This window comes from Felis catus, chromosome A3 (genome assembly GCF_018350175.1).
Source record: "Felis catus isolate Fca126 chromosome A3, F.catus_Fca126_mat1.0, whole genome shotgun sequence".
NCBI classification, from domain to species: domain Eukaryota; kingdom Metazoa; phylum Chordata; class Mammalia; order Carnivora; family Felidae; genus Felis; species Felis catus.
In genome coordinates, this window is record NC_058370.1 from 129,366,984 (window position 1) to 129,382,355 (window position 15,372).

At 47.0% G+C, this 15,372-nt stretch overlaps 1 protein-coding gene across 1 annotated transcript; it reads right to left on the bottom strand.

Moving 5' to 3' along the window:
* Positions 1–3,336: 3,336 nt before the first annotated feature.
* On the bottom strand, positions 3,337–6,538 carry LRATD1 (LRAT domain containing 1). Its single transcript, XM_023252092.2, has one exon. The coding sequence runs from the start codon at positions 6,536–6,538 to the stop codon at positions 5,660–5,662; it is 879 nt and encodes a 292-aa protein (XP_023107860.1). The 3' UTR covers positions 3,337–5,659.
* Between the last annotated feature and the right edge of the window lie 8,834 nt (positions 6,539–15,372).

Below are 15,372 nucleotides of genomic sequence, written 5' to 3' on the forward strand. Positions count from 1 at the left end.
AGGACATTGGCTCTGTTCATACCTAATATTTTACAAGCCTCTCCCCTTTGGACAAAATTAAGTTCAGAACTCATGTTCACATAAAAAAGTAATTGGATTATAAAAGCCAATGGGCATAGCCATTATTTGGATATTTTCATATATAAATGAATAATGTTTATTCAGAAAAACACCCATGACCAAACTCCGTCAAATCTAATTTTCTCAGAGAGTTAAGCTCATATTCTGGTAGGTTTTTCCTTACATAACTGAAGAAAATTCTTAGCAAGAGCTTTAATAATAAGCTTCTTTCTGAAGGAGTAATATTGTGATTTCACGCAAGAAAAATCTCCCCTTGACGTAAATGAGAGATGAAGTTGTGGGAAGGTATAGTCAGAGTTATTAGTTTGCTTTCCCCTTTCTAACCAAATGACAAGAACATTTTGTCTTTGGATTCTTTGATAGTTTTTTTTTTTTTTCCTGTTAGCAAATAGAATATTCAGAATACCTTTCCCCTGATACTAGTCTTAAGCCTTATAAATTATATTTTTGTGGGGTCTTCTGAGGTGGGAAAAGCCTGCCAATTTCAATTAGAGTGATTTAGGTTTCCTTGTAGAGAAGTCACATGGTGGGATTCCTGGTTTTCCTAGTGATCAGGTGTCACTGAGAACACCTGAGGTGTAGACATGCCTCACTTAGCCTTATATGTACTGAGCACCTACTCTGTGCCTCAGCACAAGTCGCCGTGAACCAGAGAGACTGATTACACTCCACAGCACAGGGGACGGTTCATCTGGGTGCTTGTTGCCAGTAAATGCAAGCATCACGACTCACCCACAGCCACAAAGCCAGAGAAGACGATTTTTCCTTTTCCCCAACATCTTCAAATACCCAAATTTCTTCTATTGTAGGTTCAAATGAGGTAAACATACAACATGTGAGTGATGGAATCAAGGGGATTTTATAAATTATTAAATGGCCAGAAAATAAGATCTCGGCTTTCCTGCCTTTGGTTAGAGAATAGGCGTCCCCTGTTGCAAAGCTTATTCATTTCTTTTATCATGTTCCAGCTTTCCCACTTGCTCTTGCGTTCTATTTTGTAATTACTTTCTTATCTTTGCAGCCTTCCTTTGAATCTTAAGTCTTTCTAGTTAGAGAAACAAGGAACATGTACTTCTGTAATTGAGACAAAACTAAGTGCGACTCCCACATTTTCTTCTTTTTCTTTATGCTCCGTTTCAGGGACGGCCAGCTGGCTGTCCAGTTGTTCACTAGCTGTGAGGACCCCAGAGAACGTCACCTGTTTTTGTAGGTCTCAAGTCACTCTCCATTTTGTCTTAAATAATCTTTGCATGTGCACACGTCTGTATATATCTCTGAATGAAAACACGATTACTAGCTGTAGGTAGGAATGTATCTACGGACACAGATGGAATGCATGCATTATGTAAACGTGTAGTAAGTATATGTGTATATGCAAATGTGTATGTGTACACAGATGTCCGTGTGTAAATGTGTGTGTGTATATCTGTGTGTGTATATATATATATATATATGTATATGTATATGTATATACACACATACACACACACACATTCTGCCAATAGCTAGTAATTGTCAACCAAAAAGGTCAAGTTGGGTGTTAACCATTTTCTAAACACAGTTCTTCATGTTTCTAGAAACCTGAAAGTCTGTACTTTTCACCTACAAACCCATTATCCATGTGGCAAGTCATGTCTGAAAGCCAAACTTAACAAGACTCTCTTCACCTGTTTAAAAGCAAGAAAGCAGAAAGCTTTGAAGGTACGCATATGGACAAAAGGAAATTAGGTTGCTCTATGATGTTTGTGCCGCTGGTATTAATTTCACTGAAATTCCACTCTGCTCCATTTATTCGATGACTAAGAGACTGAACTCTTAGGGAAGGAAAGAACATATAAACATGTAATTAACCAATAAGGTAATGTTTGAAGACTGTTAGGATATACTGATTATTCAGATAATTCATTATTTTGTGAACACCAATGGCATGCATTTCTGAAAAAAAAATCATTACTCAAACAAAAGTGTTCACCATGAAACACGACACAAAGAGGAAGATAAATATCAAACATGTTTTTTTAAAGGTGGTAAAATCATGTCACATAATTGGTCTTACAGCTGCTTCCGCGTTTGATGTTCTAATCTGGTGCAAATGTGTGTTATCTGCTAGTGAATCCATATTTAGTCTTTCTTTTAATAATATTACAGTCATGACTGGGATTTAAATTTTTAAATATTGAGGAACTTTATATATATATATATATATATATATATATATATATATATATATAGCTCATGGATATACTTTAAACTTTAAAAAAATAAATGTAATATATGTAATTTGTACAGGATTGGTTTTTCATGAGTACACTTGGAGAGTAACCAGTTTCAGACCTGGTTTTGTTTAAAGTTTGCCCATCCTCTCTCCTCCTCCCCAGCTTTTTGTTTTTGTTTTTGCTTTTTTTTTTAATAACAAAATCTGTAGCAAAGCACTCCTCGGAGTACAAACGTTCATTCTTTTTTAGTAGTTTGCTTTTTCAGGGTCAGCCTCTGAAGGTAGAGAAGGAACAGAGGCACAAGGGTATGTTTCCTCTCTACCAGAGAGCAGGTGGAACCCACTTCCAGCTTGGCCACATTCAGCATCATAAAAAGTACAGTGAAGCTCCATTCTCTTGAGGAGAACTCCAACCAAAAGTAAATTCCTGACCTCTATCAAAATGTTAGGAGGCTTCTGGCTTTAATTTTTAGAACTCTGATAAAATCCGGGGATCCTCTATTCATTCACTCAAAATAAAAAAATCAAGTATGCCCATGGCATCTTTCAAAGGAACACCCACCCATTTGGTTTCACTCACACTGTTAACAGTGCCCTCAAAATACACTTTTTCAGGAGAAAGTTATTAGATAATATCTTGAGAATATCCTCTCCATGGTGCACGATGCTTAGGATTATTTTGCCATTGGCTGTTATTAACATGGACCAGGGGTCCCCTCTGTAAGGAGTGTTCTCCTACTGTGAATCTGTACGAGTCTTACCATCAACCCAGTCCTTGACAGACCAGTACAGGAACGAATGCTACTTTGGCGGCCAAACTCTTACTTTTACTGACAGTCGAGTCTCAGAAAGTATAAAGGTGCTGGGCCAGTCCCCTGTTCTTATAGTGACCATCTCAGTAAGAGAAAAATCAGATTATGTGCCATCAGAGGAAATAAAATGTTAGTATTAGGTGTGATCGACCGATGCATTTCTTTTGCTTAAGCCCCACCCTCTGAGTGACAGGTGGAGGACAAAATGTCAAGAAGTTCTGCTGGAACCAGTGTTCAGGATGGTGTTTAATACAGCAGAGAGCCAAGATACAGTGGGAGGACACAGTAAAGAATGTGGAGAAGGTAGACACAATAAAGAACTTCGGTTTATGATCTGCCATCTGCTATTTGAAAGAGGAGTAAGTTAGGGAATTAAGTGACTTTTAGTTCCCCGTACATGCAAAGGTAAGTTAGTTATTACAAAAGTTTTGCCGTTGTATGCGCTGAAAGAAAAGCATATGCATTTAAACATTTTTTAAAAAATAAATCACTCAATAGGCTTAAGAAAAATACTCTAGTTCATATTTCATTGATCTGACCTTTTGATTCAAGATCAGGGAATGAATCCAAGGTGGAAAACAAAACAAAACAAAACAAAACAAAACAAAACAGAAATGAACCATTTCACCATGAAAAAAGGCATTTCCAGTCTCAGCTAACCTCGACTAGTTTTTATTGCATTATTTTTGAAATGCCAAGAAACTGGCTTTGGCCGTATTTGCCGTCCAACTAAATCACAGCTGTCAAAATGCAATTGCTTGCCACAATTAGCTAAACACCATTATTTGACAAATCCCCTGGAAAGGGACGTAGATGCTGTAGGTGTCTAACACTGAATCAATTAACAGTCAGTCAGGCTGGGGCTGCAGCACAGGGAGAGAAGTTGGTACATCCTTGGCCAAGGAAGGGGTTTCCAACAGCCTTAAGTTTTTGGAAAACACATACATTTGCCCTGGTCCTACAAGTTCTTTCTGGTTTTCAGGAATGAATTGTGGGATTGGCTAAAGAGGAAGGGAAAAAGCCACCAATTCTAGAGTCCTTTCTTAAGGACATCAAGGGGAGAGGAAGAAAAAGAGAAATGCAAATGTGAAATGGTAATGGTATACAACATGGGGAAAAGAAACCTCATTGAACCCGCTAGCAATCTCCACCCAAGCAGTGAACCCCTTAACTGACAGAAATTCAGTACAACATACACATTGATTAACACCTTCACCATTACGAGGACTGCCGTTTCAAGCCAAAAATTAACTACAATATGCAAAAACAGAATTCTCATAAGATTTGAGAAAAATAGAGTGAAAAGGCAATGTTAGCTAAGCTCTTAGCTAAATCCACTCTTAATGGCCCCCAGTATTTAAACTATCATGGATTAAAGCCATGAAAATAAAAATTTCAATTTGAAATTTTATTAGCATGTTGCTAAAATGGTCAATAAAAACATCAACACGATAGGCTTTGTTGACATAGTTGGAAAACTGCTCTCTCACTTTTAAAACTTTATTTCCACTTCCCCACCCTCTAAGATTTCTAGGTTAGGAAAAGCCAAACTAAATATACTGGCTATGGTGTTGTAATAATGCTGGTTTCTTGAATGTTGCCATATCTTCCTCCTCTCTCTCTCCTCCAACCCTTTAAAAAATAGGACTCTTTCTGAAATGCAGCCCCATCAGGGAGCAAACGAGGGTTAAGAACAACAAGCGACCTTCTCCACACATTCAAGTTCCCAGACACCAGGTGAACCTTCTCCTTGCCGGGGGCGGGGCCCGCGCTCCTCACCAAATCAGCTGAGCCATTTTCCTCCCGGGACCAGGAAGGCTTCCGTTCTGCCAGCGAGGGAGACTCACAGGCAAAGGGGGTGGGGGTGGCGGTCGCTTCCCTCGGTGGAAAGGACTGGAAGCAAACATTACAGCTTTGCCCGGAGCCTGGAATACAAATGTCAGGAGACTTGGGGCTGGAGAGCTGGAAAAGTCCCGGGCAGCCTCGGGATAACCCGGAGTCCCAAAGTGCTGTCTTGTGGAATTATTCACAAGTGCCTAAGGGACAGGCTCGATTTCTTGGAAATCCTGCAATCTGGGGACACGTTCATACGGGAGGTGAACTGTGCCCTGGAAAGATCATTTCTCACCTCCGACTGGTCTGTGTGTGCGCACTGGGGGCGGTGATGGTCCCTTTATAGGAGGTCGGGTGACAGTCACTGACTAGCGACCTGTGGGGAAAGCCACGTCCTTGCTTGCTCCCTTCAGCCCTTTCTCCTTTCCCCCGTTACAACTCGAGGGGGAAAGCGCACGCTGGGTTTCCCAACACCGTCACCACCACTGGGGGGGGGGGGGGGCTCAGCCAGGCGCGCACAGCTGCCCTTTCGTCCCGGGGCCAGTTCCTGAGACTTCCGGCCACTTGCGGAGGGGTGCGAGGGTGCAGCCTGGGCACCGGCCGCCGCAGGAGGGCGCTCGAGGGGGACGGGGGTCGCGGATCGCCGGCCAGGAAGCCCGGGTGCTGGGAAGGGAGCGGGGCGCGGGGAGACAGGAGGCGCAGGTGGCCCCCCACGAGGCTACTCCTTGTCGTCCACGAGGTCGGCGAGCTCCTGGAGCACTCGCAGGCGGCCGCTGGCGTCGATGCGGCGCTTCTCGCGGATGAGGTCTTCCAGGCTGTGAAACCTGGCCGTGTGCACCTTGTTCTCGCCCAGGTGCACCTTGAGATAGTACTGCTGCTGCGGGGGCTGCGTGCCGGCCGGCACCTCCCCTCCCGCCTTGAACTCCCGCTTACCAAAGCGGCACCAGGCGGCGAAGCTCTCCGAGTTCGTCCAGCAGATCTCCTCGCTCTTGAGGCCCAGGTGGCCGCAGGCGTTCTGCACCACCAGCTCGGCCACCAGCGGGCGGTAGCGGTACCAGCTATTCACCACCCGGCCCACGTTGGCCGCGCCCGCCTCGTACAGGCTGTCCTGGCGGATCTCGCCTTGGTGCAGGTGGATGATCTGCCCGCCACCCACATAGACGGCCCAGTGCGGGGCGGGGGCGGGCGGCTCGGGCGCCGGCTGCAGCCACAGCAGCTCCAGCAGGTCGCCCGGCTCGCAGAGCGCGGGCAGCGCGGTGACAGCGTAGACGCTCAGGTCGGCGCCCTGAGGGCCGCCGCTCACTTTGGAAAAGATGCATTCCTGCCCCCGGAAGGCGGAGAACTGAGTTTCGTTGAGGACCAGCTGGTGCAGCAGGTGGTGGCGGTGGCGGCTGGGGCTCTCTGGGCACGGGGTGCAGCCCGGGGGGGCCTTCACGCCGAACTTGTCGGGCTGGCCGCGTTCGTCCAGGTCCTCCTCCTCATCCGAGAAGAAGTAGGCGACCCCAACTCGTAGCTCGTCCTTCTCGATCCCCGACGGGTCCCCTGTGGGCAACTCGCTGTAGTTGAGGTGGGTGATGCGGTCCAGTTGGTTGCCCATCAATGACGCGGCGAGGCGAGGGCCAGGAGCCGGGATCTGCGGGAGCACAGACGAGAGGCAGAGACACGATCAGAGTCCAGCTGCCCCTCCCCGGGACGTGCAGTGCCCCTGGGACCTGCCCGTCCGCCCGCCCACGCTTCGGCACTGGAGTCACCCGCTCCTCCCCAGCGTCAGGACAGGTGCAGAAGCCACCCGTCCTTCGGGAAAGAGCAGACGCCAGCACACAGCCTCGGACCCCATCCGGGAACGCAGTACAACTCCCACAAGAGAAAAGGCAGGCAGCGGGAAGGCGCGAGGGGTCCCAGTGGGGGCGACAGAGCGGGTTGTTAGCAGCGAGAAGACCGACACCCGGGAGAGGACCGAGGGGTAGCTCGGAAGGAAGAAGGGGCGCCTCGGGCCTCAGAGCTTGGAGCAAGCTGCGCTCACATTTCTGTCCCCACCCTCGCCAGCCCCCCTCTCAGTTTTGCGCTAGGTCGTACTCCTCCCCTGACAGCGCCTCGGACAATGACACTCGGGCACGTTCGCAGGCACTCACGACACCGGCAAAATCTTGTTCACCTGGGAGTCCAGGCACAGACAGGCGAGTATATCGGTGTGATAATGTCACATATACACCATGACGAACCTTCGCGACGGCACACTCAGACTCCCACATTCGCACACAATCCTAACCCCACGCTTGCACGCTCGCCAGGGCACGCACACCCACGCACCCGGGCACACCTGCCCACACAAGCAGGTGCGCTCCGCCCCTTACTTCTCTTGCCTTCTCCCCAGCAGGGCCAGTCGGGCTGCGCCAGGGCGAGGCCCTTCTGTCTAAAATAACCTAACAAAGAGGAAAGGGAAGGATGGGGGAAGCCAGTGCGGTGTCTGGGTGCGGGTGCGGGTGCGGGCGTGGGTTGAGTAGGGAGGTCCACTTTCAGCCAAAAGACCCCTTTTCCCTCCTACCCGGCACAGGGTCCAAACAGTCGGACGAAGAAAAAGCGTTTCCAAGGCAAAGAAAGCCGCCTCTCCGTACCCGTGATTTCCCTGCTCCCGAAACCCCAAACTCCTTTAAAGTCTCCTGGTCCCCATGGGTGCTGCGGAGGCGGCTGTGGCTGGTGGGTCCTGGGAGGCGCGTGGGGTTGCGGCTCCGCTCTGCCCCGCGCGGAACGGTGCGGTGCGGTACCCGGCGCGGTGCCCGTGCGCCTGCCGGTCCGCGCTGGCTGGCTGGGGTGCCCGGTCCACCTGGGTACTCCCGACTCCGTTCTGCTTTCCCACGGCGGAGCCGAAGACTCTAAGTAGCCGGAGCAGCTGGTTCCAGGGCCCGCCCCGGGACGCGCTCATTGGTTGGGGCGGCTGCCCGGGCCGCGTCAATCTCCGCGAGAGGGGGAGGGGAGCAGGGGCGGGTCTCCAGCGCGCGCTCCGCCCCGGCCCGCCCGGCCTCGGTGCACCGGAACGCGCACCGCCCCCGGGAGTGGAGGTGCGACAACCCGCGGGGAGCGCGCGAGGGGCGCGGCGCCGCTGCGTGGCGCCGCTGCGCGCCACCACCGTCGCCCCCCGGCTTTTCCTAGCTGGTCGTGACTGACGGCCCGAGCTCTGTGTCTGGGAGTACAGACTCCAGCGACGAAGCTGGGTCTGCGGGTGAGGAACCCCCGTGTACCCAGGCACTGAGGGCGGCCCGGGGCGGGGAGCGACGCTGTCGGAGCCGGGCACCTGGGCCTTGGTAGGGCCCCCCGGAGTCTCGATGCCCGAGGGCCGTAGGCTGATCTGCCCACAGACCCTTCCCTGCCGGCACGGATGCTTTGCAGATTGTGCCCACGGTGTCAGCTTCTTCTCGGATCCGCGTGAAACTGCTGACCCAGCACTGGCGCCCGGTTTAAAAGGAGCACCTTTGACAAATGCTACTGAAAAATCTGAACCTTGGCCAGCCCTTTCCCTAATTGGGCCTATGATTTGGGCTGCAATTTTCTATGAAAGGAGAGCTTCACAAGTGCCAACGGCCAAGCCCCAGAACTGCCTTCGTTTAGGGATTTTTGTTTGGTTTCGTGGCAGAAGGGTGTCCAGCAGTAATTAATGATTGCATTTCTGGATGGAATGTTAATGAATGAACGAGTTCTGGATATTGGGTGTGGAAAGACGACTTTCATACATAGGACATTCTAGAGCGACAGTTTAAAAAGCTTATAACACTTAGACATCTGGTTCTACTCTCAAGACTGGGCTCTGAAAGCTTTTCTGTGAAGCCTACTCTTTCCCCAGGGAGACTAGGGTGCTTCCTCTTTGTGCGCCCTTTTGCAGTTGGCATAGACTCTTAGAACTCTAACCTCCCCCCCTTTTTTTTAATGGCAAACCCGTGTTCAATTTCTTGCTCTTTACAAAGTGAACGATTGGACAGGAGGATTGACCTGCGCTCTACACAGTTTTGTATTCCGGACGTCTTTCACAATGCCGGCTGTACAACGGGCTCCATCGTCAATAATAAAAATGGAAATAGCCAACATGTACTGGCTACTCATAAGTGGATAGACACTATGCTAAGAGGTTTAAGTAGGTGAGATTTAAGGTTAATGCCTCTGGAGAGAATTCTCTGGTACAAGCACCACAACAGATGAGAAAACAGAGGCCCAAATAGCATTGACAGCGATCTCTCCAGGGTCTGTGGAACTCCCAAGTCGATCTTTAACCTGTCTGTACTGTTCCTTGGGTTAAAAAATATATATATATCTTGTTTTATAAGACAAACCTGGTGTCGCAGAGAAGTTACCTGAGCACTGACACACATTATAAAACCTTTATTTTTTTATTTTTTGGTAGACAATTTTAAGCACTGCCCAACTGCTTTCTGAAGGTCTCTTCAAATACAGTGATTTATCAAAATTAGATGTTTGATACGTATAGCTAGAAAAATGGTTTTAAAATGACCATCTGCATACATTTGATGTAGGTAAATCTCTTTCAGAAATTTGGCCATGTGCAAGTTATAAGAATACAAGTTGCCATCCTTGGAACCGACCACAGATTGTGATGACCTTTTTTATACTCTCTATAAATAATAGACAACTGGTTTTGGCCCTGAAGTCAAGGGAATTGAACAAGTGGCCTCCGAAATTGAGAAGTGAGTCATTGGTCCGGTTATGAACTAGACTTATGATCTCTGGGAGGGAATATCTGAAGAGTTCGTTACTGGTGTCTGAGAGGGAGGTGAGGGAGTCATTGGAAGTAGCTCAGCACTTGGTGTTGAATAACCTCTCTCTCTCTCTCTCTCTCTCTCTCTCTCTCTCTCTCTCTCTCTTAACCTCCTGTTCATCCCAAAATCAAATCTTGTGCACATTTACAAGGTATTTGCTGGGATGCCGTGTTCTGTCTTAGCTGTCCTATCACAAAACTGTTCCAGACTACAGCATAAGCAGGTGGTTCCTCTTTGGTTAGTATCCCAACATTCTGAAGGATAATGAACAAAAAATATTGTCAGGGCTTCAAAATATAGTGCCAAAGGTTTAAAACATCAACATGCAACTTTTTGAATCTCCTTTCCGTCCCCTTCTGTAGGGGTAAAAAAACAAAAACAAAAACAAAAACACAAAAAAACCTTACAGCTTTAGTAATCAAAGGGAGAAGAAATACCCTGAGAGCCCACCTTGAAATATACGGCAGAGAACACACTGACTCTGAGATATGGAAAAGGATGAGTCAAAGTAAAACAAGGAACATGCATCTATTCTTTGTAGCCTTTTGGCAACAACAAAGATAATAAACCAAGAAATAGGCCAGTCAACTCAATGGAGTTCACTATCAAAAAACCTTAGCTTTTATTTGCATCACAAAATATTGTTTGCTAATTGTTTTGTCTATTATTCTTCACCCCATCCTGCCTTTTTGCAGGCAGGAAATGTAGTTTTCCAAAAGAAAAATAGAGTCATCAAAAGCATAAACTCTGGAAGCCAATTAGAGTTTTCCTTCAACATTTTCCATCTGGGTAACTTTGAGCTGCTGGGTGTTGGTTCCTCCAACTGTAAAATGTGGTCAAATGGTATGTAGCTCATTAAGTTGTGTGCAATCATGCATACACACAGTTCATGGCACATGGTGACCTTTCAATAAATGCTACCTATAACTATTCTTATTGGCAGATGAGGGGAAAGGGTTCCATGTCCTACTTGTTATGACAACTGTCCAGTTCTGTCTGTCCTTTGACCCAGGGAGAAGCTAACCTAAGATGGGGTGTCCAAGGCTGTCCCTGGTTGGGGTGTGGGACTGCTTCTTTCTTGAGGTTGTAAGAGCCTTGTCTATCCCGAAACTAGTTCAACATCTAAAGCTCTGTATTGATTTCTGTGTGCAGGCCCTGGAGCGGATCACATCCTGTGTCCTGCAGTATTTTGAATTGTTTGTAAATGAACATTTTCTTGTGTGAAGAATATGTACAGCAGAGCATATATATAACCTTTAATTGTATGTCCTACTTTAACATTTAGCCTTTCATGAACTCTCTCCCTGTCCTTGACCACCTTAGGCACCCAACATACTCACCCTGACCTTGGCTAAAGAACACTTTGCACCTGTCTGGGACAGAGCACAGCTTCACCAATCCCATTTCCTTTCCTCTGGGCACACAGCCAAATTGCATGCCTATGCTGTTTGATGGGTACCATCTGACTGAGTCTGACCAGTGGAATATGGGTGGAATTTTAGTAAGCCACATCCAGGCTTGGCCCCTGAAAGTAAAACCATTAACATGATCTCCCATACACCTGTGTTATGCCATTGGGTTGTATATAGAGGATCCATGGGAGAATCTGAGGCTTTAAACGATGGCAGAGCCCCTGGATGGAAGGAGGCAGGGGTTCCTGAATGACTACGGACAGCAGGAGACTTCCCCTCTAAAACGATCTGTATCGAAGTGTGATGTGAGGGAGAAACCAATCTTACGGAGTTAAAGCCACCAACATGTTTTCTATTTGTTACAGCAGGAAACTATCCTGATAGATATACCCTTCTTTATTTTAGAAATATCTCTGAACAGCAAATCGTCTATCCCCCTTCCCTTTCCCCCTAGTGTCTGTTCTCACTCTGAAGATCCACTTTCCATTGATGGAAATCCTAGTGTCTCAGCATGTTCACATCACCCAGGATTTAAGGAAATCAACAATGGATGCATCAGTCCCCTCTGGGTACTATCCCATGTCTCCCACTTATTTTTTTTTCTCTAGATTCACCTCCATGTGCCTATCTTACCTGCCTTCTGCTTTTTTTCTAGACCACACAAATGGCAGGGTCAACCCCTTGCAGCTAAGACTAAAGAGAATCCTGCTTCCCCTTAACCCCTCTGCATGTGCTCGTGCTCTAACTTCCCGTTTCTTCCGAGGTGCCCTCTTCTAAGTTGTGATTCCACACTGTCACATTTTCCCAGTTCCTTCCTATGCTTTTAGTGGCTTCTTATCATTTTGCCTTTGAAGACTCATAGATGTCCTCTGGGAAAAACTTTTAGCACTTGTGGGTTGAACATGCTCCTGGATGTGGATGATACAAAGATATCTCAGCCCAGTATTAGTCGTTTCTTGGTGTTCTTGGGTAGGTGTGGGTCACTATTACACATATACTCCCTGGCTTTTCCTTTTGTTTTGAAGGTCCTTCCCTGCATCCGCATGTACCATCTATGAAAATTTATAACCCATTGGAGCATCAGTCCCCACCCCCGACATGCGTCTGTCCTCTCGCCTACATCTTGAGATGTGACAGATGTGTCAAAACACTCTTCAAACTGAACTAGTATCATTGGTTGATTTTCTTTTCTTTCTTCCTTAATGGACTAAGAATTCTTTGAGGAAAAGCCACAAATCTAGTTCAAATTTATAATCCCTTTGCTGAGCCTGGGGTCTGGTGCATTGCACACAATCATTATAGACACCTTGCCTGACTCAATGCGTGCCTGAGCAATGATCACCATTTTATTTACTGAGCTGGCAGTGTTTGGTTTTGTTTCTGCTTTCGCCCATCGGAGTGCCCCAGAAACTAGCCCAGGCTCAGAATTAGACGGCGTGTGAGAAGGTTTGCTATGTGAGAAGCAGTACTGGGTTTCCAAGTGGTCCTCTGGCATCATCAGGAGCCTGGTAGAACTACAGACTTCCAGGCAGGCTCTACCCCAGATTTCGGGAAACCTAATGTTGGAATGCGCTCTGGGAATCTGCATTTTAAACAGTCTCCCCAAACATTCTAGAGGCAGCAGAGCAATCACCGGTTAAGCACTTCTCACATGCAAGAAATTATTCTTATTCTTTGGGGTACAGTGAAGCCCTAGAAGAGTAGGCTCTGGATAAATACTTGGAATTATGTTCTGTAGACGTTCTGTGGTCCATCGCTAACAGAAGCAAGGCTCATTTTAGACTTGGGTATACTAAACTGGTAAATGTATCCATTTGCATTCAAAGGTGTGTGAAGTCAAGTGGTTTTTAAAAAGTCTTATAGCTGTGTGGCAGAGCTGAGGATTACTCTCTCTCTTCAGTTGTTTAAACTCCCACGCCCCAGTCCACTTGTCTAACAGGCTGTGGTTAGAGCAGGAACTTGAGTCAACAAGGAAACCCTGCTCCCCGATGGTTAATTCCTCCTTTGGCGATTGATTGCTGATGGACATTCTTGGGTTGTCTCTGCAAAGCACAGTTTCTCTGCCTTTTGTATTGCTTGATTTCCTTGTGGTATACTTCTTTTTCCAGCCCCATTTCTGGCAAAGATCAGTCCACACCCCTGTGCACTGAATGCCGTCTCCTTAGGTCTCTTCAAGAACCTCCCACCTCTTTGCTTCACCTTCATTTATAATCCTACGTCTTCCCCTAGCTCCTTTCCCAGTTGCATGTAAACACTTTTATTCTCTCCTATCTTAAGTCCATCCCCTGACTATGCATCTCCTTTGAGATACACTCCTGTCCTAGAGGAGTTGTCAATACACATTGTATCCCAACCTACCACAGGGATCTCCTGTGCCATCCCTCTGCCAAACAGCTCCTACCAGGGGGACCAGTGATCCACTGGTATTGAATCTGATGAGTGCTTTTGGGCTCTTATCTTACTTGTCTTCTCGAAGCATGTGGCACAGCAGACTATTTCCTCCTTATCGAGATAAGATTTTTCTTCACCTTCCATTGTATCTCACTCCAGGTTTCCTTTCAACTTCTCTGGCTGTTGTTCTTATGATGTTCTGTGGGCTCATTTCCTTCAACTTGTCCTTTCAGTATGGGTTTTCTTCAGGATTCTGTTCTTAGAGTTCTTAGGTTTTCTTCTCAATGCGTTCTCTCTCATTGCATCATCTTGTCTGTTTCTTTGACTTGCGTCACATTTCTGTGTGATGATTCCCTAATGGAAATCTCCAGGCCCCATCTCTTTCCTGAACTACAGATCCAAATATCCAACAGCCTAGAAGCCATGTCCTGGGGCTGTTCCACAGACACCCAAAGGGCAGTATGTCCCAGGCTGAGCACTTCTGGAACGCGGTGCTTCCCTTTTGGTATGTCCTCTTGTGGACAGGCACCATTGCCCTCTTTGCGAGCCAGTTCCTGGGCACCATCATGTTCCCCATCACCTTCAAGCCCCTACGTGGCCATACTCTATTCCTGGTGTTTCTCCCTCCTGCATATCTTTCTCCTCTTCCTGCATCAATCCATTCCTGTGCTGCCATCTTGGGCCCAAGTCAGCAGGAACTCCCGTCGAAATTGGTGCTGCAACCTCATTGCTTCCCCAGTGTGGTTCCCTCAGCCATCTCCCATGCTGCAACCAGAGTGATTTGTACAACATGCATATCTTTACACCCTTTCCTTGCCCTGCTCTCCATATGGTCCTCAGTGATTCTCCCACGGATGCTGGGAAAACATCCGAAGCCCAGGCACGGCTCCATGATCCAGCCCTTCACTGGATCTTCTCATCTTCTGCTACCCGCCCTCTGGCTTCTTGCTTCAGCCGTACTGGTTAAGGAGATTTGTTTTTACCTGTTTCTCTGCTTTGCTGCTCTTTTTCGTGTTACTGCTTCTGTTCCGCCTGCTAAGATTCTCTCCTCCAATCTTCCCCTGGCAAGAAAGTCTGTTCTTCAGGTCTCAGTTTAAATTCACTTCCTCCTGGCAGCCTTCCCAGACTTACCAAATCTGCCGTAGGTGCCCTTCCCAGCATTGCTACTGCACCCTGTTCTTTCCCTACGGTCTGACATAGGCTCGTTCTTGGTCTATGTGCACTACAAGGCTGTAAGCTCGTTAGGAGTTGGGACCGTATCTGTGATGTCTCCCTGGCACCCACCCCAGCCAGGATCTTCAACACTGAACTCTTTCCATGTTACCAGGTGGAAGTTTAACGCATATTTCTTGAACAGAACTGCACTGATAGTGATAGCAATTGCGAATCAGAGGAATTCTCTGTGTTTCTTTCCCTCTCTCCTTGCATCTTCCCTGCCTTCCCCTCCCGCTTAAATTCCCCATACAACCTGTTCTATAGGGTAGGGCATCTATGGTAAGCTTGTAATCGATACATTGATAATTGATAGAGACACTTTAGAATTTAGTAAAAGGGGAAAAGTGCTTATTTTCAAACCATAATGAGTAGAGTAGCCACTTAGATTTACATTTCACTTGTTCTAGGCGTTGCCTTCTGGTGTCATGGTGCTTTGTTATAACTACCAAGGCTGATTCATTTTCTTTTCCTTGTCCGGTAATTGTGTGTGTGTGTGTGTGTGTGTGTGTGTGTGTGTGTGTGTGTGTATCTATATCTATCTATATCTATATCTATAATGACGTATTTATTTATTTTCCAGTTGTCCTAAGTTTGGATCTAACCACAGGTATTGCACATAGTTAATAAAGTGTGGTTTCTATTTAAAA